Source organism: Rhinatrema bivittatum, chromosome 1 (assembly GCF_901001135.1).
Source record: "Rhinatrema bivittatum chromosome 1, aRhiBiv1.1, whole genome shotgun sequence".
Taxonomy (NCBI): domain Eukaryota; kingdom Metazoa; phylum Chordata; class Amphibia; order Gymnophiona; family Rhinatrematidae; genus Rhinatrema; species Rhinatrema bivittatum.
Window position 1 is genome coordinate 561,545,429 of NC_042615.1, and position 23,702 is coordinate 561,569,130.

General features: G+C 45.0%; 1 protein-coding gene and 1 long non-coding RNA gene across 3 annotated transcripts in view; one reads left to right on the forward strand and one right to left on the reverse strand.

The window, feature by feature from the left end:
- The window catches only part of LOC115099333 (fructose-1,6-bisphosphatase isozyme 2), an 87,639-nt gene that overhangs the window by 22,165 nt on the left and 41,772 nt on the right, over positions 1-23,702 (forward strand). The window contains exons 4-5 of the mRNA XM_029616922.1: positions 14,300-14,440; positions 16,568-16,705. Coding sequence (XP_029472782.1) covers positions 14,300-14,440; positions 16,568-16,705 — 279 coding nt within the window. The remainder of the gene's footprint in view (positions 1-14,299; positions 14,441-16,567; positions 16,706-23,702) is intronic.
- LOC115099344 overlaps positions 1-23,702 on the reverse strand; it is a 34,169-nt gene that overhangs the window by 2,480 nt on the left and 7,987 nt on the right. The window contains exons 2-3 of one of the 2 annotated variants that reach the window (XR_003858753.1): positions 17,099-17,311; positions 15,400-15,466 (exon numbers count right to left, since the gene is read on the reverse strand). This is a non-coding gene — a long non-coding RNA (uncharacterized LOC115099344). Of the gene's footprint in view, positions 1-15,354; positions 15,467-17,098; positions 17,312-23,702 lie in introns of those variants that run through there. The other variant, XR_003858751.1, reaches the window with a different exon arrangement.

Here is a 23,702-nt window from a genome sequence, read left to right on the forward strand (position 1 = left end):
AGCTGGATAGAAAATGAAATATTTATCATATGAGACCAGAGAAGGATCGACTCAAGAGTAACAAAAGGGATCGGCTCTGCCAGGGAAAGGGTGGGTAGTACACAAACCAGTCTCCGAGTGGAGCAAAAATTAGAATTCAGGAAAGCATGCGTTGCTCCAGTTTTGTTTTGTTTTTTTATTAATTCCACCTTTCAAAGCAGATTACAACCAGGGATTGTAGGTATTCCCTGTCCACAGAGGGCTCACAATCTAAGGGTCTTATTTATTAAGCATTTTTCCCATAGATACAAAATGGGAGAAAAGCTTTAGTAAGTTTGTATCTGAGGCAATGGAGGATGAAGTAATTTGCCCAAGGTCACAAGGGATGTTAGTGGGATGTGAATCCTGACTTCCTTGATTCACAGCCCTGCTGCTCTAAACACTAAATTATTCCTCCAAAGCCTTTCTGGTGCAAGGGTTGGGCTCCCATTGTTAATTTGCCATTTCAAAACTAGTCAGAGTTTCTTGCCTTGACAGGCATTCTGCAAAATTTCTGAGCTATGTAATTGTAGGAATGTTATCCCTACATGATGCTTTTTCTGCACTGGAGAATGAAGAAACCTCAGCAATAGATACTGAAGTGATTTCTAAAAGTGAATCACCCAATGCACCCAGAAGCCCTGCAACTGTTAAGACTTGTGGGTTGGTGGATCCTTGGCCCCAGGCGCGAGTTGTTACTGCCTGTGGGGAGGAGCCCCACAGGTCCGCGCCATCGGGACGCGCGATACCGGCACAGGAGGAAGCTCTTGGCAAGTGATGGCGAGGTCCCAAGGTCCCGTAGCTAACCCCCCCCAGGGTGGTGTGCTGTAGGAGGTTCTGGAAGGTTGACCCCCCAAGGGGGCGCAGCCGCAGCAAGGAGGAAGAGACCAGGAGCGTAGACCACCTATGGGTTGAGGTAGTCTGGTCCAGACCCAGTCAGCTGAAGGTGGTAGAACCCCGGAGAGCGGAGGTGTGGCCAGAGAGCAGGCTGGAGCTGGCCCGAGGATCGGGACAGGAGACAAGCTGGTATAAGCAGGGATCCAACTCCGAGGAGCGGGACAGGACTAGGTTAATGTAGAGTAAGCGCAGCCCGAGGAGCGGGCAAGCACTGCCAATCTATAGCGTGGATGCAGGCACAGCCCCGAGGAGCGAGGAGGCCCGAAGAGGAACTCACAAGGCTGCGAATCCGAATGAGACACAGGTAGCCGGAGCCAAGAAGGATGGAGCCCAAGAGGCGCGGGGCCAGCCCGAGGAGCGGGGTAGGCCAGGGAAGCAAGTCCCCGGGTAGCGCACACTGAGCCCTGAGGAGCAGGTGCCAGACAGGGTCCAAGAGAGGCAGTAGCCGACGTGGAGAATCCGCAGCAGTCGAGTCTTAGGACGGAACTTGTTGCCAAGTCAGTTTCCTGGGGCATCAGCAGCGTTTAAGAAGGACAGGCAGATGACATCATCACAGCAAGACGCCCCCGAGGTTCCCGCCGAAGAGGCTTCATAGACGGGGCCCGTGCCGTGCATGCGCACCTAGGAGGGCTCAGTGGAGAAGCGGGGAGCAGCAGCATCCATGCCACCGAGGAGAGTCCCACAGAGCACTGCATTGCCAACAAGCCCTTGCAGCAAGCAGCCCCGGGGAGGCCAGGAAGGCAGTGCAGGAGGTGAGCACTCACAGTCGCAGCCGTCTGCGACTGATGGGCGTAACAGCAACAGAATCAAATGTCATAAAAGAAAGTTGCTGGGAGACTCGATCATCAGAGGAACCAATCTGAGAGCACTTTTTGATGGTGACACAAGAGTTAAATGCATTCCCAGGTTCCTCAGCTAGTAGAAATGCAAACCAGATAGTCCAAGTCATTGAAGAAGAAAGTAGGAACTTTGATATCAGTGTTATCATCCATCTGGGGACCAATAACCTCAAGAGAAATGGTATCCATTAAGTACAAAAAGATTTCCAAAATCTAGGAAAGATGATAAGACACACTGCAAAGACTATTGCCTTTTGGAAGTATTACCTGTTCATGGAAAGGGAAATGAGAAGCTATGCCATATAGATACTTTCAATTCCTGGCTCAAAAACTGATGTACAGAAAATGGGTTTGGATACATTGGAGGCTGGGGTCATGTATGGAGCAGTAAAAGGCTCTATGGTAAGGATGGCCTAGATTTGTCTGTAGCAGGAAGGAGGATGCAGAGTGAGAAATTCAGATCATATATTACAAGGCATTTAAACTAAAGAATGGGGGTGGCAGGAGATGGCCAATGAAAGTGGCATATCACCCCCAAGCAATACAGGATATGGGAAGAGAAAATAACAAAATCAATCACTCAAAAAAGCAGAAAAGGTGCCTAGGAAGTGCAACAAATCTAGAGAGAAAAATTGGAAAGCTATGACTACAAATGCTCGTAATTTGGGCAATAAAATCCCAGACCTGCAGGCCCTAATGATGGAGGAGGACTTGGATGTTGTTGCTGTTACAAGAGACGTGTTTGTAACTTGTAATTCTCATGATTGGGATACAGCCCTACTGGGCTATAACTTGTTAAGGAAGGACAGAGAGGACAGAAAAAGGGGAGGAGGAGCACTTTATGCCAAAAACATTATCCAAGCAACTGAACTGCAAGGAATCTGGGGTAGAGAAGAAACATGATGGGCCATCCTAAAAAAAAGATGATGGTGCATCCATTTTTACTGAAGTGGTTTACAGGCCTCCGACTCAAACGGAAGAACTAGACAGAGATCTGGTCGAAGACATCCAAAAGGTGGGACAGAAGGGGGAAGTGTTGATTGTTGAAGATTTTAATCTGCTGAACGTAGACTGAAGAATCCCTTCTGCAGAATCTAACAGAAGTAGAGAGATAGTGGATGCCCTGCAAGGGGCTCTCTTCAAACAAATGGTAATGGAACCCATGAGGGAGGGAGTTATACTCGACCTAGTGCTCACTAACGGGGATAATGTCTCTAATGTCCAGGTGGATGCCCACCTCAGCACCAGTGATCATCAAACCGTATGGTTAGACATCGCAAATAGGATACGGAGAAGTCACACGAAGACTTGAGTTTTGCATTTCAAAAATATGGACTTTGTTGAAATGGGGACATACCTGGAAGTAGAACTAGAAGACTGGGAGAAAATGGGAGAGGTGGAACCACAGTGGGCAAACTAAAAGGAGAAATTACAAAAGCAACAAATCTAAATGTTAGAAAAGTAAACAAAAGTAAGAGAAATAAGAAACCGATCTGGTTCTCAAAGGAGATGGCTGTCATAATAAAAGCAAAAAAAAATCAGCGTTCAAGAAATATAAAGGATCCCTAAAAGAGGAACACAGGGAAGAATATCTGGTGAAACTGAGGGGAGACAAAGAAAGAAAGCAAGAAAGCAAGAAGTGAGGCGGAAGAAAGGATTGCCAAAGAGGTAAAGCGAAGTGACAAAACATTTTTCAGATACATCAGAGAAAGGATAAAGGTCCGAAGTGGTATAGTTAAATTGAAAGGTGACAAGGAACAATGTGTGGAGAGAAACGAAGAAATGACGGAAATATTAAATAAATACTTCAGTTCTGTGTTCACTAAAGAAGACCCTAGAGAAGGACTGTCGCTAGTGTACAAGACTGTGGATGGAGGTGGAGTAGATGAAACTCCGTTTACAGAAGAGAATGTATGGGAAGAGCTAGGAAAACTGAAAGTGAACAAAGCCATGGGGCCTAATGAGGTTCATCCCAGGATACTGAGGGAACTCAGAGATATGCTGGTGGGTCTGCTGCATGACCTGTTCAATGGATCCCTGGAAAAGGGAGTGTTGCTGGGAGATTGGAGAAGAGCGGTGGTGGTCCCATTTCACAAGAGTGGGAGCAGAGAGGAGGCTGGAAACCACAGGCCGGTTAGCCTCACCTCAGTGGTGGGAAAATTAATGGAGACTCTGCTGAAGGAAAGGATAGTGAACTATCTACAGTCAGGAGGATTGCTGGAGCCGAGGCAGCATGGATTCACCAGGGGAAGGTCCTGACAGACAAATCTGATTGATTTTTTTGATTGGGTGACTAAAGAATTGGATCGAGAAGAGTGCTTGATGTGATCTACTTGGATTTCAGCAAAGCTTTTGATATGGTCTGGCATAGGAGGCATGTGAATAAAATGAGAAGCTTGGGAGTGATCATCAAGATGGTAGTTTGGATTAGAAACTGGTTGACGGATAGAAGACAGCATGTGATGGTAAATGGAACCTACTCTGAAGAGAGAACGGTGTTAAGCGTTGGGACCGGTTCTGTTCAATATCTTTATGAGCAACATTGCGGAAGGGATAGAAGGTAAAGTTTGTCTATTTGCGGATGATACTAAGATCTGCAACAGATTGGACACATCGGAAGGAGAAGAGAGAATGAGATGTGATTTAAGGAAGCTTGAACAGTGGTTGAAGAAATGGCAGCTGGGATTCAATGCCAAGAAGTGCAGAGTCATGCATCTAGGGTGTGGCAATCCAAAAGAGCTGCATGTGATGGGGGGAGTGAAGGGCTGCTGTGCATGGAGCAGGAGAGGAACCTTGGGGTGATCGTGTCTAGTGATTTAAATACGGCAAAACAATGTGACTAGGCGATAGCTAAAGCCAGAAGAATGCTGGGTTGTATAGAGAGAGGAATAACCAGTAAGAAAAAGGAGGTGATAATCCCCTTGTACAGGTCATTGGTGAGGCTTCACCTGGAATATTCTGTTCAGTTCTGGACACTGTATCTCTTAAGGGACAGAAACAGGATGGAGGCGGTCCAGAAAAGGGCGACAAAAATGGTGAAGGATCTCCTTCAACTGAATTATGAGGAAAAATTGAAGATCTTAATTAAATATGTATACCCTGGAGGAGAGGAGGTGAAGGCGGGATATGATACTGACCTTCAGATACCTGAAAGGTTTTAATGATTTACAATTGACAAACCTTTTCCATTGGAAAGAAATTAGTAGAACTAGAGAGACAAAGAAATGAAACTCCAGGGAGGATGACTCAGAATGAACATCAGGAAATATTTCTTCACAGAGAGGCTGGTGGATGCCTGGAAAGCCCTTCCGGAGGAGGTGGTGAAAACTAAATCAGTGAAAGATTTCAAAGGAGCATGGGATAAACACTGTGGATCCCTAAAGGTTTAAGGATGGAAATGAAGAAAAGAGTGCATGGGGGTAACTTGTTGGTGTGGCGGTTACTACCCTTAACCAATAAGACTGGTACTTCTGATGCAACTTCAACATTACTCTCTGCTTCAAAGGCAAGAGGGAACGGTTATATTCAGACAGCAACCAACAAGGACCCTGACTTTCACGGTTTGGGAAACTAAATATGGGGGTGACCTGTATGGTGCAGCAGATGCTATGTGGCAGAAGCTAACATAAGCTTGCTGGGCAGACTAGATGTACCGATTGGTCCTTTTCTGCCGTCGTTGTCTATGTTTCTATATTTGGCCAGCTTTATTTTTGTTTTCAATACTGAAGAAAATGATTAGCTGTTTCAGAGCTGGCTCAGTGTATGCTTGTCTCTGGGACAGAGATTTAAGGGTCTATATACTTAAGGGTATTAATGCTAATAATCACATGTTAACACATCTTACTGCAAATGTAGCATTTCCACTCAGTAACATAACACCAAAAATGTATGCTAATGGTATTAATGCTGGATAATATTTAAGAAGGACCACTTAACACAGGAAATTTAAATACAACTTGATGGCCACCGTGTGAGGAGCATCTTAAGAGCCCTCTCCTGTTTTGAACTTTTACTTCTGGCTTATTCCTGAATTATCTTTTCCAATATGCCGCATACAAAATGTAAGGCTAAGATAAGGGAGAACATTAACAGTTCTCCCTTACCAGATCTTCATCAACCGCAGATTGAGGGTTTTTTCGCTCCAAAGCCGATTTCTAGTCCAGGTGTGATGGCCGCTGCAGGACTCATCGTGGAACAGGCACCGATCCCACTGGCCAAGGAGATCTCTTTAAGCCCCGTAGCGCCGACTATGCCATCTCCCCCTTACCGGATGCAACTGCAAGGTTTGGAACTTCTGTCAGCTTCTCCTGGGGAAAGTCCAGGAATTCTGGTTCTAGAGTGGACAGTTGTGGAAGAGGCTGGAGGCCTTTTTTCATCTGTCGCAATGGCGGACCTGGTTCTCGCCGGTGAAGAACACTCCCTCTCCTTGGGAGTGCCTGGAGCGGTGGATCTCCTGACTCAGGCCTCGATGTCAGCCCCATTCGGGAATAGGGGATGTGACACTGCACAGAGCCCAGATGGTGTGGTGCACGATAACCTGGTTGTGAAACCAACACTGTCTAAGCCTGCTGTAATAACATTGGATGTGGTGTGGAACGCTTTGGTCTACCTTGAAGCCTCTATTTCTTTGTTAACCAAAATATCATCAAATTTTGGCAACTGAAAAACAAGTTTCTTCCCATGAAGCTAAAATGGAAGTTTTGGACTTACAAATTGCTTCAGTTGAAAAAACTCAATATGGTTTAGTTCAATCTGAGCTGATTTATTCAAAGAAGCTTGAAAATATTGAAAATTCCTTGAGAAGCCTTCACCTTAGAGTTCTCGATTTTCCTTATATAAAATTGATTTCTCCTTTAGAACTTTTCAAGAATTATATATCTCAAGTTCTTAAGATTCCTGCTGCCACTATGCCTGTTATTACTAAAGCATATTATCTACCACAAAGTGAGGAAGCAGCTGATGGAAATGAGCAACAAGATTCATTGTCATCAGATCTGTGGACTATTCTTGATTCATCACAAGAGATTGAGATTACAAAAAGAGGCACATTGCTGGTATCTTTTGCCTATCTTTACTGATAGAAATACTGTATTTAGGTTTTTTCTTCATAATAGATTACTTACATTTTATGGTCAGAAATTCTAGATTTACCCTGATATCACTAGAGTGACTCAAGATTGTAGAAAAGATTTCTGTCTATGAGATCTGAGATTTTGTTAAAGGGAGCCCAATTTACTTTGCAATATCCTTATTTATTTATTTATTTATTCACTTTTATATTCCGACATTCGTGTTAACTTCATGTCGGTTTACAGGACAAATCAAATACAAACCAGGTCATTGGTAGAATACAATATAAAACAGTTCAAAATATCTTAAGCAAAGAATCAGGCAAAATAAAATTCTTAAAACAATTAATCTAAAAAAAAGTAACTCATTATATAACTCAGATAAATCACTATAAATGTAAAATCAGATAAAAATAAACAGGATAAAATTACGTAAAATAATACTATAAAACAGTCAAGTAAAATAATAGAATAAAAGTCTGTTTAGGGCTGAGCAAATGCCTGTTCATAAAGCCATGTCTTCAATTGTTTTTTTTTTAATGAGTGGAGGCTAGTCTCTAATCTGTTGTCTAATGGTAGTGAATTCCATGCTTTTGAGCCTGCCAGTGATAATGCCCTCTCCCGGACCATGTTAAGATGTGCTGTTTTCGGTGATGGAATAGATAGGAGTGCTTTGCCTGTGGACCCGAGATTTCGTTGCGGTGTATGGATATGCAAGGCCGCATTCAACCATTCAATGTTTTCTCCATATATGGTTTTGTGTATAAGAGACAGACATTTATACTGGATTCTATGGTGAATAGGAAGCCAGTGAAGATCTTTCAGAACCGGAGTGATGTGGTCATATTTTTTACAGTTGTTTAGGAGCCCGGCAGCAGCATTTTGCAAAAGCTGCAAAGGGTGGATGGAAGAAGCAGGGAGACCTAGTAACAATATATGTGTTTAGTAAAGCATCTCAGTGTTAATTATGTATTTTTCGAACCTTAACAACTTCGGATATTCCTGGACTCACACACCTAGAAGTTACTCTCTGCAGAATCGGCTAATTTGATATATTATTTCCTTTTATTTTTTAATCATGGATATAGTCAATCTTTTTCTTACTTGGTCTCTCCTTTTTCCTTTTTATTTGAGGATTGTGTGGATGTACTGGTTTCTACTTATAAGTTTTACCTTGTGCACTATATAAAGCTTTACAACCTTTATTTCTGGTACAAGGGATTCTTGTGTTAATATGTAATTCATGAAAAAATAATACAAAAAAATACAACTTAGGATAGCATTTCCCATACTAGTGTGCCATGGCTGAAAAGCAGGTGTGCCGTGACCTTTTTTTTTCTTCTAGTTGATACAGCCCCATAAGAATTCAGATGTTACCGCAGTTTTCATTTTATCTTTTCCCCTACAATAGCTGGCCTGCAGGATGTCCTCCAGCCAGCAGGGGGAGTCAGAGAGTAGTGCTTATCTTCTGCTGCTTCTGCTTCCCCCTCTGCTGGCTGCCCTCTGCAATTGAAAGTGTAGGGGTCCTGAAATCTTGCAAATCGTGCTGGCTCCCTGCAGTTCCAATTACAGAAGGAAACCAGCAGAGAAGGAAGAAGCAGTATATGATGTGCAGTGCGACGATGGTGTTGTATGTTTTTTGTCTATGTATTTTAACTGTAATGTATTTTCATATTTTAACTGTGTATGTATATTGCTGCCTGCACTGAACGGTTGTGAATTTGCAGGCTACAAGATTTTAAAATAAATAAATTGATAAATAAGCAGCACTAGGTAAGTACTGTTGAAATAGGGGAGTGGGGAGAGAAGGAACAACTGAATGTGCCAAGAAATGTAGGGGGAGAGGGAAGGGAAGTTGATGAAGATGCTGTGGGTGAGGGGAAAGAGAAGGAAGAAGAAGGTGAAGATGCTGGTGGAGGGAAGGAAGGAAAAGTGAAAAGATACCAGGGAATGAGGGGAAAGGGAAGGCAGGAGAAGGTGATGATGCCAGGGGAGAGGGAAGAGAATGTGTAATGATAGGGAGGGGGAGAGAGAGGGAAGGAAAGAGAAAGTGATGATAAGGGGATGGATGAAAGAGAAAATGATCATGCTGAGGGGATGAAGAGTGAAGGGAAGATGATGATGATGACATGGGTGGGGGTGGGGGATAGGGAAAAGAAGGCAATGATGCCAGAGGGGTAGAGGGAAAGGGAAGGTGATAATGCCATGGGATGGAAGAAGAGGGAAGGGAAGAAAAGATGATGAGGAGGGGGAGAGGGAGGAGAAGAGATAGAGCGAAGGAAAGGTAAGGTGATGCTAGGGGAGTGGAGGGAAGGGAAGAGAGAGTGATGAGGAGGGGGAGAGGGAGGAGAAGAGATAGAGGGAAGGAAAGGTAAGGTGATGCTAGGGGAGTGGAGGGAAGGGAAGAGAGAGTGATGATTCTAGGGGGATGGAGAGGGAGGGGAAGTGATGATTCCAGCTGGTGTGGGGGAAAGGGAAGGGAAGGTGATGATGCCAAGGGGTGAGGAGAGGGGTTGAGGGGAGAGAGAAGATGATGATTTAGGAAGGGGGAAGGGAAGGTGATGATGATGATACCCAGGGGGGGGGGGAGGGGGAGGTAGGATGAGAAGGAATGGAAGAGAAGATAAGACAAGAGAAGGGAAGCCAAGATAAGACAAGAGAAGGGAAGCCCAAGGGAAGAGAGGAGAAGGAACAGTGATGGTTAGGGGTGGGGGAAGGGGAGTGATTATAATGCAGGGGGTGTGGAGTGTAAAGGAAAGGTGATGATGCTATGGCAGTGGGGAATTAAGTGAGCTGTGTGCTGGGTGTACGACACAAAAAAGGTTGGAAACCACTGCCTTAAGAAGCACAGTTAACTTGTAGATCCCTTCTTCTTTCTTTCCCCAGTATAGATCAGGGCTTTCTGGGAACTCTTCCTGGGCCTCAGAATAGATCGGGCCTTACCCATCCCTCCACCTACCCTGTTAAGAGCAGATCAGACTCCCATTACCCTGCAACAGACTGAGTCTTCCTGGTCCCCTAGAATGGATCAGGCCTTCCTGGTCTCTCCAGATTTAAGAAATTGTTCAGTTACAAACTATATAGTGTTCCATTAGGTATCATATTTTCTATGATTCACTTAGCAATTCACTTTGTTCAGTGTTCAGGATGAAATGCTTAAATAAACACATTTACCTATTTAAGAACATATTATTGCTGGTTTTATTGTGTTTGTTGTTACTATTATGGTCATTCCAGTTAACAAGCGACTGAAGTTTTCATTCACTACAGTCCTCCCTATATCCCAGGATTTTGGGATTGCAAAATGATATGGGAGCCCGGAATTGTATTTGCTATAACAAAAGCCATAAATAAAAGAAATTAAGCATTATGCAAAGTCAATTTTTCAGTCCTCATCTAAACTCGCCATCCTTTTTCTTTTGCTTTGGTCTTGCTTAGCCCTTCCTTTCCACAGCCATGTTGCCCTGACTGCTCCCCCCAGCTACTCTGCTCCTTGTGTGTCTTCACCTCTCTCCCTTATCTGTCTTCCTTCACCTTGCCATACCCCCTTGTTCATCCACCTTTCCATTGATCACCACTCGCTCTTTCTGCCGTCTTCCTTTTTTTCTGTTCTCATTATTCCCTAGACCTGTAATTGCTTAAAGCTCCCTGCTGACATCATCTTAGGGGTGGGCACTAGCCATGTGATTGACAGTCTGTCCGCTTCCACTCATATACACTCAGGGCAGCTCTCTTACGGACCGATACAGTACAGTGCGCTCTGACGGAGCACACTGTTAACCTTTGATTGGATGTGCATTTTTGACGCGCTAGCATTACCCCTTATTCAGTAAGGGGTCGAAAACGTGCGTCCAACCCCCCCGAACCTAATAGGGCCATCAACATGCAAATGCATGTTGATGGCCCTATTAGGTATTCCCGTGCGATTCAGTAAGTAAAATGTGCAGTCAAGCCGCACGTTTTACTTTAAGAAATTAATGCCTACCCAAAGGTCGGCGCTAATTTCTGCCGGCGCCGGGGAAGTGCACAGAAAAGCAGTAAAAACTGCTTTTCTGTGCACCCTCCGACTTAATATCATAGCGATATTAAGTCCGAGGTCCCGAAGGGTAAAAAAAGAAAAAAAAAATTTGAAGTAGACCCGCGGCTTGAAAACCAGACGCTCAATTTTGCCGGCGTCCGGTTTCCGAACCCGTGGCTGCCAGTGAGCTTGAGAACCGACGCCGGCAAAATTGAGCGTCGGCTGTCAACCCGCTGACAGCCACCGCTCCTGTCCCTAAAGAGGTGCTAGGGATGCGTTAGTGTCCCTAGCGCCTCTTTTTACCTGTTTCTACTGCTGGACCTAATTTGCATACCGTATCCCGCGCTCCCGCGGACTTTACTGTATCGGCCCGTTAAAGGGGGAGCATGCTCTGCACAGATTTTGCATACCGTGCTCTGTGCCTTCCTGCAATTAGCAAAGAAAAATATTTCACAGCGAGTTTGAAGGAAGTGATCACTGTAGTGATAGCGTCTACTCGTGATAATGACAGTGATAATCTAACAGTGTTTTCTCAAAGTGACAGTGGAACGTCAGAATCTGTAGACAGTACTAGTGAGCGCACTGAGCCCTCTGAGACATCGTGTTTACTCAAAATTCCTTGCAACAGGAACCACAAAGACACGAAAACAGCAATTTCACAGGGAAAACAGGAAACAACTCTAGAAGTACTCCTACTACACAGATATTAGGAAATCAGATAAAAAGTAAAAAAAAAAAAAAGAGAGAGAATAAACCATGCATATGCATGAACAGAGCACTTTTTCACTTTCTTTGACCCTTTTGAAAATGTGCCTCAGCTTTGTTATTTTCATTGGGCTTTGTCCCATCCATGGCCCGCCTTTCCCCAAACGGCAGCTCAATCGGTCCCTGGCAGGCAAGTTATTGTGCCTCCAGACAGACGGATTTCACCGGCTCATCAGTGCATTTCAGCCTTACTTGAATAACCCCACTTTCTCTCCTAAAAGATCCCCAAGCTCCCAGTAAACCAACAATAAAGTGCCGGTATCTTCAGAAATCTTTTGAGACTCATTCCCCTTTAAGTACCTGAATATTCTCTTAGTAGCGCCAAGTCCCGTATGGTCATGAAAGTTAATCTAGCATTCCTTTTCAGAAGAAATTCAGTCCTATTCACTTCTGTTACAGAGGGATGAATTAGCCTTATGTTTGTTCCAAAATTCTTAGGATTTTACAACTGCAAAAAGAACTTGACCTTGGGCAAGTCACTTTACCCTCCATTGCCTCAGGTACAAACTTATAGGGTCATTCACTAAAGCTTTATCGCGCGCGTTAGGGCCCTAATGCACGCGATAAGCACGCGATAAGGCCATATTGCATACGAAAAGGGACTTTTTGCATGTGCTATAATGCTAATTAGGGGGAGGGGAGGGAGGAGTCGGTGGTGTCTTCGCTGCTGGTGAAAACGACGTTACCGTTATCGTCGCCAGTAGCGCGCCGAATAGCACCACCTTTCACAGTGGCGCTATTCGGTGCGAAAGCCGGCAGCGAAGACACTGCGGTGGAGCGAAGGCTGCGGGCTTTCTCAGGCCCACCCCTCCCTTCGCCCCCCTGCCCCCCGTTTTCGCTGGATTCATCATTCAGCGATGAATGATGAATCCAGGCCTTAGATTGTAAACCCTCTGGGGATAGGGAAATACCTACAGTACCTGAATTTAATCCACTTTGAAGTGCTGAAAAAAGTGTGAAAAGCGGAATATAAATATAAATAAATAAAATTTTCAGTTTCAAATCATGCTTAGTGCACAATCTGGTTCATGTTATTCACACAAATGGTATTGGTAAATGAGTTCACTCCAAGGAAAGGGGGGTAGCCAGCAGTGTGCCTCAGGGATCGATCCTTGATCCGGTTCTGTTCAACATTTTCATTAGCGATATTGTGGAAGGGTTATTGGGAAAGGTTTGCCTTTTTTGTGGATGATATCAAAATTCGCAACAGGGTATACACCCTGCTTGCAATATATAAGAGATCTAGTGAAGCGTGAGGAATATTCTAAAGTCTGGCAGCTAAGATTTAATGTTAAAAAGTACAGGGCCATGCATCTGGGTCACAGAAACCTAATGGGTCGATTTTAAAAGCGTTGCTTGTGCAAAAACAGCCACATTCGCATGTATACGGGCCTCACGCAAGCAACGTGCATTTTAAGAAGCTGCGTAGTACACACGTACATCCCTGTGCGTGCGTCACGAAGAAGGGGGCAGGGAAAGGGCGGGGCATGGGCGTTCCAGGGCAGGGCGGAGCCAAGACTTACGCACGTAAGTCCATATTTTTAAAAAAAGTGACCATGGCGCACGTCTGCTTTTATCCGCGTACTTCTGTTCCTGATGAGGAGCAAGTCTGGAGATCTCGAGTTTTAGGGCGTTTAAGCTCAGCGTGAGGGTTCAGGATCAAATGGAAGGCTTGCAGGATGAAGAACAGGAGGGGGGTCGTAAAAACCTCGATATGAACTGGGTAAACTGGTGGACTACTTGGAAAAACTGTTTTTTTCCCTCGCATGTTTTAAAATCTGCCTGCTTATGGGCATAAAAGCCGCTAAAGCTCTAACCAAAAAACACGTGGGAAGGGTATTTAAAATGATATACAGGTACTTGCAAGCACAATTTAAAGCTGAAACCTTTCTTTGCTCGCCTGCCGATATGTGCGTTTATGGGCGCACGTGCATTCCTTTCAAAATTACCCTGCAAGGGAGCAGTACAGTATAGGTGAAGTTCTGTGCACAAGCCAAGAGGGGATCTGGGTGTGATCATATCTGATGATCTTAAGGTGGTCAAACAGGTGGATAAGGTGACAGAAAAAGCCGGAAGGATGCTTGAGTGCATAGGAAAAGAATAGCCAGCAGGAAAAAAAGGAGGTGACATTGCCTCTGTATAAGCCTCTTTCAAGACCTCATGTGGAGAGCTGTGTACATTTCTGGAGAAGAATGCGCCTTCAAAAGGATTATAAACCGAATGAAGCCAGTCCAGAGGGCAGCTGCTAAAATGGTCAAGAATCTTCATAATAAAGCATACGGGACAGGGGAAATATGAGCGAGACATTTAAATGCAGGGGAGGCAGGCTTCTTTCAATGGAAAGGAGCCTCTGGAAGGAGGGGACATGAGATGAAAGTGAAAGGAGGTAGACTTGGGGGTAATGCAAGGAAATGTTTCTTTATGGGTGGATGCATTGAATGGCCTCCCAGTGGAGGTGATGGAGCATCAGAATTAAAAAAAAAACAAATACAGGGGATCTCTGAAGGAGAAGAAGAGATTGCAAAGCTGAGCAGAGGATGAGGATGGGCAGATTGGATGGGCCATATGGTCTTTATCTGCTGTGACGTTCTATGTCGTTCTACATATTTTATAATTATTTAGCTTGACTCATCTCCATTATTGAGCTCTTTGTTGCTTTACAGTGAGTCTAAAATGGCAATTCCTTTCTGCAGACAGTGGATGACGAGCCCAAGGAAGAGGACGCCCTGGTGGCTGGACACAATATTGTTGCGGCCGGCTATGCTTTGTACGGTAGTGCTACGTTGGTAGCACTTTCTACTGGGCAAGGAGTAGATTGCTTTATGTTGGACCCGGTATGTATGGAAAATATTTTTTTACATTGCATGTTTTTGTTTGTTTATATAAATATACAGTAATGCATTTAGCTGTACCTTCCTTCCGGTCATTTCAGAATATTGCAAACAATGGGCCTGATTCATCAAGGTGTTTTCCCTTAGACACAGAATGGGAGAAAAGCCTTTGTGAATCAGGCAGAATACTTGAAAAGTGTCAGTGAGTAATTTCCTCCCTTATTTTTGGAAATCTGGACACCTGCAGTGACCGGCTGTGTCGGGAAGCCAGCATTCTGCATTCTATCTCTACTCTGCCAGGCTACCCTCCTTCCCTCTAGCTGGCAGGCAGACACGGCCTCATGAAGATTTAAGCTGTATGCGCCCTGCTCCTCTTCCCTTGATGACATCCAGCTCATCCTCAGTTCCCTTCCTGGCTTCAGACAATGATAAAAGCATCAAGACAAAGGAGAAGAAACGCTTGAGATCAGGAAAGGTTCACTGTGACCAGATTCGCTTGCACACCTCTGCTCCAAACACAATGCACATGGTGATCTTACCAATCCCAGAAAGAACCGCCTTCAAAAATAAATCTGTACCTACCTTGTAACTCTGAGGCATGTCCAGATTTAACTGACAAAGATATATAGTTAAGTTAACTTTGCCCAGAATGCCTCCACTTTATCTGGATACATCTTATCTGGTTAATGACTTAGCTGGATAACATTTATCTGGTTAAAGGGGCCAGATATTGTCTGGCTAACTCAAAAGTTAAATAAATTGAAAAAAGAGCCTATAGGCTCTCAAATGTGACTAGATCATACGAAAACAGGGAACAGCAAATATCAATTAATTGTATTACCACTCACTCTCACACTATTTTATATTCATATGAATTGATAATTTAAAAAAAAAACAAAAACTCTTCAAATATATTTAATTATTTTAATTATGAAGTCGCATCAGCAAGCCAGACGAAGTACCTCATCCACCAACAAGGTCTTCCGGACTACTCGATCATCTGTGGTTTCAAGATGTTATCACATGTTTCTAATGTAACGCAAAAAAAAGAAAAATATTATCGCTGTAATTTAAACTGTAGCGCAATCTTTATCAGTATATATATATATATGTCCTGATTTTAATTTCCTTTCAGAAGGATAGGTAGTTGATTTTTGCACCAAACAAATGGCTAACTTAAAAATCCTGGCTCGACAATGGCCGATGTTTTGCATAATCATGCTTCTTCAGGAGCCATGCATTCATTAGTTATACAACACAATTGTAATGGTGCTAGATATCCTGCTGAGTTCCAGATCTGGCTTCTAAAAATATATAGAGAACTTTTATCAGTACTTCACACCAGTAAAATGAACCGAGAAAAACTTATCTGAGTTGTCGAGCCAGGATTTTTAAATTAGCCATTTGTTTGGTGCAAAAATCAAGACTCCAAAAACTTTTGCAGGCTTTTCTTCCTGGTGTGGCTGGCCGGTGTGGTGGTGGTGTACTTGCACGTGGAGGCTGCACTAAAATATGAGTATTGTTTTAGAGTAAAACTAAGTATTATGTCCACAAGAAGGGAGGCAGCATGTAAGTGAAAGTGACCGAGTTGTGAAGGTGTATGTGTTAAGGAAGATGAGATTAAGATTCATATTGGTAAGAGACTTAGCGTAAAGCAACAGAGGAAAAAGGGCCATAGTGAAGAGGGGAAGAAGGACTGGGAGCAGGCACAGATTTAGGAATAGGCAACTGTCTAGGGCACTAAATCCTGAAGGCACCAAATAGTCAGACCTAAGAGGAGCCTTCTCCCACTTACTTTAGGGCTGTGCACCACTGCCACTTCTGGCTGAACAAGCCCTTCCCCACTTTGCAACGTCTAGTGGTAAAATCCCCGCAGTCTGAGCTCCTGAGGGCAGCCTTGCCTTCATTCTATAGTCATGTCCATGGGTGCCAAAACCTTATATATACAGTCCTGCTAGGAAGGTGACTTGGCTCTAGCATTTCAGAATATCTAAGAGACTTTCAAATCTTGCTAACATTCCTGTTAAAAATGTGCCAAACTCTAAACTATTCTATCATTCTGAGATCTCCAGAAGTGTGAGATAATCGCTGTTGCATATATCTAATCTCAGATTGCTTTTCTACATTTAGGCTCTTGGTGATTTCATTCTGGTGGATAAAAATGTGAGAATTAAGAAGAAAGGGAAAATCTACAGTCTGAATGAGGGCTATGCCAAGTACTTTGATCCTGCCCTCACAGAATATTTACACAACAAGAAATTTCCTGAGGTATGCAAACACATGTATTCCAGCTATGGTTTTAGAGTTCTGTACTGTGCTAATATCCTTTATTCTGAACACTAGTGGAGAAGAGTGAGTGACATTGTTCTGCTGAATGCAATGCATTCTTATTATAAAGAAACCAAATATTCCTTGGACATGGATACTATGAGAAGTATCCATTATATAGATGATAGTCATTTATGTTTAAATCTTTTTGTTAACATCTGTACAACAACTGGTGCATAGTTGTTTCTTCTACACACCAGTATAAACCAGATAATATTCAAAACATTTTAGGAATTTGTATTCCCTCTTCCCACCAATCCTACCCAAATATTGAAACAGCCCATTGAACCAACAAGCAAGAATTCACTTATCCACCAAAAAACATCGCCATACCTTAAAGCAATTGAATTCACAATAAGGTTCCGAGCTTTGACAGGCAGAGATGCATAGTAAGGTTCCCGAGTTCACAAAAATGTTAACTTATATGAATAATTTCTTTCCTTCATGGACATCTTTTCCATCTCCATCATAAAATGTATAGCATTCCTCCATTGCACATTTCTGGGTCCCACTACTCGATAATAATCCACTTCTCAGCAAGAATACCTTTGGGAAAAAAATTCACAAATTCACTCTCGTTGAATGTTAAAGGAAAGGTTCAAACAACTCAATCTATGGCACCAGATTTAAAAAGTAGCAATTCGTTGCCAGAATTTCTAGATTTCACCGCAACGCCATAACAGTCGCTTGAGTTTGCTGCGTTATTTTTCATCCAATGCCCCTGAAAGAGAAGAAAGTCAGAGGCTTCACCGGTGCCTCCTGGGCCCCCATGATAGATGTGTCCTTTGTCTAGGGGCCGATCATGACATCTGGGGGGTGCTCCCTCTGTGTGACTCTGGCCCCTAGAGGGTATCGTTCCCATCGTGACTTCATGGAAAAGCACTTTGGGATTTGTAAATCCAGCCTATTGGAATTGGGCTTGGGAAGGCATCAATATCAAGGGAATGGGTAGCTGCATTGACTACAGTGGTACATCCAATATCAGGAGGGTATCAATCCCCCTCGTCATTGAGTGCCAGGCAGGACCAAGGGGACAGATCACTGTCTTTTCCTTCCATCCAAAGAGAGCAAATGGCTCAGCCTCTTTGGTTCCAGAATCACGGAGCTCCAATGATGTGCATCAGGTGAAGAGCAAGAAGCCTCAGCATCAGTCTCCGTTGATGAGCGATGCTGGGAGCAGGGATATTCTGGTGGCAGCCTTGAATCCCCTAAAGCATTCCCGTGATGAGGAGAACTCCTCCTTTGTGAAATCCTGGGACTCGCTTTTGTCTCCAAGTGTCCAGGTGTAAGCCACTGAAACACTTGTAGTATCCCAGGAAGATGTGGCCTCTCATCCTGCCTCCTATGCTGTGTTGGCATCAGCAATTTTTGAAGAGGAGCTGGATGGGAAAATCCTAGAGACCTTGGATTGAAAAATGCAGCGCATCTGTGCATTGACATCAACAGCATCTGTAGCAGTCCTGCTTGTCCTGTTTCCCAATAGGAGGTGTATTGATGTAATCTTTGCAGTGCAGCCTTTTCACAGTAGGATTGTTTTTGTTTAAGTTCTGAAAGTTAGTGCTGTTTGGTATGGCAGTTTTGCTATACAGCTTCTGAGTATCTTTTTTGAAAGGTTTTGCATTACTTTTCACAGTATATGATAATGGAAGAAATCTGTGGCACTGTTACTGAGGTGACAATAGAATTTTAATTTTTTTCAATGGTGAGTAATAAGGGAATCATAGGCACTTGACATTCCAAAAAAATGGCTTGCCACCCCTTTACCACCCTATTTTTAGAAATGATTCCCAACTGTCCACTCATTGCGCTCTATCTTGGATGTCCAAAACACCAATGCTGGTGCTTCATCTTTCCCTCCTGTAGCACAGAGTTCAAATGTTATCTGTCGCAGGAAGGCGAGAAGAAGAAGACTAATCCTGCGGTGGCTGAAGATTAACCTCGGTGTTGTGTTCGTTGCTGCCCGACGTCTCCACTCCGCCCACCTTACCTCGTTGGCGACTCCCTTCGGGGTTGATGGAAGGCTAGTTGCTGCGGCGTCTCCAGGCCATCCTCTTCCAGCGTTCCAGGACCGGCTCGACGCTGCAAGCCGCCAGTTGACCAGATGCCTAAGGGCACGCGCGCGTGGCCCGAGTGATGTACCAGTGTTGGCGCGAACCTCAGGGGCGTCCCCCTGAGATGACATCACCAGCTCCAGATATTTCGCTAACAAGATGAGTTAGCAAGGGATTGGTTACCTAGCTTCCTCCTGGTCACTGCGGATGGGATTTGCTCTCCGCAACCCTAGCTACTCTGCCTCCTCGGACTTCACTAGAGGTACCTGCTCTTCGGGGGCCTCGCTTTCTCTCTTTCTTTGCAAGTCACAGTCCAGAACTGGTACTCGCTCCTCGAGGGCGCACGTCCCGGACTTGCTCCTGAATACCACTTCTGCTAGAAGTCATCGCTGCTTACAACATTGTGAGTTTCTATCTATCTCTCAGAGCTTTCCCTGGGTCCAGGTACTCGCTCCTCGAGGGCCTAATGTATACCATCTCCTGGGCTGCTTTAAGAGACTATTGTAAGAGTGTTATCATCAAGGACTTGTTCCAGAACTCTGCATATACTGCTTACTCACTGTCTTAGTTTCTCTACAGCTCAGCTACCCTGGGATCGCTGTTCCAATACCTGAGGGACTACTGCCCAGCCGGGCATTTCCAGCTCACTACTGTCTAATAAAAGAACTAGTGTGTATCTGTTTCCTACACTAAGCCTGACCAGTGGTCCCTCTCGGGATTTCCCCTGAGGGCGTGGTCACCTGCCACTGGTCCAAGGATCCACCCACAACTACTCTAAATAACTACAGATTGCTAAAACCAACTTTAACAACAGAGCTTTCTGACAGATTGCTAACTCCAAGCTTTCTCTATAGAGCTTTGACAACAGATTGCTATCTCCTCACGGAGATCATGTCAGATTCACATCACACGGCAGGGCTGCTGCAGACCCCGTGTATATATATATAGTCATCGGCCACTGCAGGATGTGTCATCTTCTTCTCCCCTTTCTGTGTCAGATAACGTGTGTGTGTCCGTTTATATATATATATATTATATATATATAGAGAGAGAGAGAGAGAGAGAGAGAGAGAGAGAGAGATCTTTGTGTGTGTGTGTGTATGTCAGAGAACCCTAAAATAGGGTAAGTAACTACTAATGTTTTAAACAATGCTTAATGTTGCAAGCTTTATTACACAATGGTAAAGAATATCAAAACTATTCAAAAATTAAATTGGCACAAAAACACATATATTTATCAATGTCCTAGTCAATCACTCCTCATTCACACCACTTCTAAAACTCTCTTAGTGTTATGCATTTATAACATGTATACATATCAACATAAAACAGTGGAAAAGGGTAAACAGTGGAGTGCCTCAGGGATCTGTACTTGGACCAGTGCTTTTCAATATATATATAAATGATCTGGAAAGGAATACGACGAGTGAGGTTATCAAATTTGCGGATGATACAAAATTATTCAGAGTAGTTAAATCACAAGCGGATTGTGTTACATTACGGTATCTGGAGGTCTCTGAGTCTTTTTGAAAGATGGATCGCCTTTTTGTTCTCCATGGTGGGAATAAGCAGCTCGCTCAGGCTTCACAGGCTACCATAGCTCATTGGATTAAGGAGGTGGTCAAGGCCGCTTATGTGGAAAGCTGTTACCTACCCAGGTTAGGGCTCATTCCACTAGGGCTCAGGCAGTTTCATGGGCGGAGGTTAGTCTGTTGTCTCCTGTCGATATCTACCAAGCTGCGACATGGTCCTCTTTACACACTTTTTCCAAGTTTTATCATCTGGATTTGCAGGCCCAGGAGGATGCAGCCTTTGCACGTGCAGTGTTGACTGGCCTGAGTTCTTGCCAGAGGACAAAGGCTGTTCCTTTTATTGGGCTGGCAGAAGATGGGGGCAGTTTCCAGCCTTGAGACAGTACTGGATTGATAGGCAATTTTTTGGTGCTTCTTCCCCTACCTTTTCCAGTTCGAGAGGTTGGAGTCAGTTCTTCTGTGGTGCCAGAAGACAAAGGGTTGAGGCCAGTGCCTCAGCGGGGGACGGGAGGGACTCCTCCTCAGGTCCTGCGGAATCACTTCCTCCTGACTCTAATCAGAGGACGTCTGCGGGAGTTCTTCAGAGAGTGCACACAGATAACATCCAAACAGTGAGTGTTGGAGCTTGTGCACTCAGATTATGCTCTGAATTTGTATTGCTCCATACGAGATGTCTTCATGGTATCATTTTGTTCTACAACTGCCAAGCAACAGGCAGTCTGTGAGACTTTGCTGAAGCTACAGCTCTTGTGGATGCTAGTACTGGTGCCTCTTTTGAAGTGGGATTTCAGTTGTTATTCTGATGCAAGTGTGGACCCTTGGGACGAGGTGAGATTAGCACTACCCACAGGGAGTAGCCCTGCAGGTCCTCACCATCAGTAGGCGGAGCTGGCAGGAGCAGGGGCCCAACAGGAGAATCACCAATACTAGCCCACATTCCCCGCAGGTTGAGTCCTTGGGTGCGGGCCTCAGGGTGGTGAAGGATCCATCACAGAAATGGAAGGCCAGCGAGAAGAAGACACGTCAGTTTGGGCCGAGGTCGGGGCAGGCAGTAGACAGCAGAGATGAGGAAAACCGAGATCAGGGCAGGCAGTGATCAACAAGTTCAAAAGGAGCTCAGAGGTCAGCCAAGAATCCAAAATGAAGATGAAGCCGGGGTCCACGCCAAGGTCCAAAGCCGAAGAGTCAGTCTGGAGGGAAGAATGCTAAGAAGAACAGCAAGAGGAATGAAGTCAGACAAGGACCACCAGATGAAAATGCAGGACCACCGAGGAAGTAGGAACAGAATACAGGAATGCAGGCAGGATCAGAAACCAGCCCCAATATGGCAACAGCTACTCCAAGGAGTGTGACCTATTGCTGAGGTGTCTGAGGCTGGTCTGGGCCGGACCTAAGTAGGGAAGAGCCAGTGGACGTCATCCGCGAGTGCTATGGTGGTTTTTCCCGCTATGGGCCCTTTAAATACGGGCAAGCCGCACGCACACGCGCCTAGAGACATCCCACTCAGCTGAGTGGCGTCCCCGCACACCGCTCAGCCTGGCTCATGCGGCGGTCTGCTGCATCTCCCCAATGTGCCTGTCATGGCATTGGTGGCCCTTCTCCAGTCCCGGGCAAGAGGTGAGAGTGGTCGGTTGTGGAGCCGACCTGCAACTGGCCAAACGTAACAGAACTCCCTCCTCTAAGCCTTCCCCCCCCCCCTCCCATCAAGGGGACTCGGTTTCTTAGGGTGTGAAGCATGGAATGCTTTTAGAAGATTCTTGTCCAAGATTTTCAAGGCAAGTTCCCATGTGTTTTCCTCCAGACCGTACCCCTCCCAGGAGATCAGATACTCACATCTTTTGTTCCGACGTCAAACGTCTAGTATCTCACTCACTTGGTAGACCTGGTCCTCCTCTGTGGCTACTTCTAGGGATCTGGGCACCTTTTGGGATGGTCACGTGAGGATTAATGGCTTGAAGAGGGAGACATGGAACACATCGTGGACCTCCAGGGAGGCGGGTAGCCACAACTGGTAGGTCACGGGCCCTACCTGCCGCGAGATGGGGAAGGACCTGATGTAGCGGGGGCGCGAAGCCTCATGGAGGGCATTCTGAGCTGGATGTGGTGGGTGCTTAACAAGACCTTGTCCCTGGTTTGAATTGCAGTGCTGGTCGCAAATACACATCTGTCGCTCTTTTGGCTCTCTGTGTGGCCCTTCTGAAGCATATCCTCGGTACAAATCCAGAGTTCCTGGACTTCTTGTGCGGTTTAGTTGTGTTACCAGCAAAGGGACAGATAATGGAACTGGCAGTGGTGGGGAAGGCTGTTTCCTATATACGGTCTGAAATGGGGGAAGCACCCGTAGTGGAGCAAATGTGGAAATTGTCGGAGAATTCTGCCCAAGGAAAGAGGGTTGCCCAAGTTGTCCTAATATTTGTTGGCATAAGCCCTTAGGAAGGTTTCAAGGTCTGATTGGTTCAGTCCACCTGGCCATTGGCTGAAGATGGTAGGCCATAGTATAAACCAAAGTGATTTTGAATTTCCAGCATAGAGAGCACCCATATCTGACAGAGAACTGGCTTCCTCGATCCGGAAACAATATGCATGGGTAGTCATGCAGGTAAAAACTATGGGTGGGTAACAGCCGGGCCAGTTCAGGTACTGAGGGAAAACCCGGGAGAGGAACAAAGTGAGCTATTTTAGAGAATCGGTCGATTACGACCCAAATAGTGCTGCAGCCATTAGAGAGGGGAAGGTCCACCACAAAGTCAGTGGACAAATGGGTCCAGGGTTCTTTGGGGGCTGGCAATGGCTTTAACAGCCCCCAAGGTCGTTTTTGCTGTGCACAAGTAAGATAAGAGTCCACGTAGGCCCTGATATCTTTTTGCATCTGGGGCCACCAATAATATTGCTGGAGCAAGGTGAGAATTCAGGCCTGCCCAGGTAACCTGTGACACAAGAGTCATTGGACCATTTCAGTACCTTTCTGTTGGAGATGGCGTGGAACAACCGTCTTTCCGGGGGGGACAGTCATAGAAGAGGCGAAAAGAATCCGGGCTAGATCGATAATGTGCCTTGGGGATCCAGCGTGTCTTCTGCCTCAAAGAATTGAGAGAGGGCGTCCACCAGCGTTCTTGGTAGCGGATTGATACCTCACCTTGAAATCAAAGCACAAGAAGAACAGGGTCCATTGGGCTTGGCGCACATTCAATCATTGGGTATGGTGGAGATGTTCCAAATTCTTGTGGTCGGTATACATAATAATTTGGTGTTGTGCTCCTTCCAACCACTGTCGCCACTCCTCGAGTGCCATTTTCATGGCTAGCAACTCTCTATCTCCAATTCCATAATTCTGCTTGGTGGAGGAGAACTTGC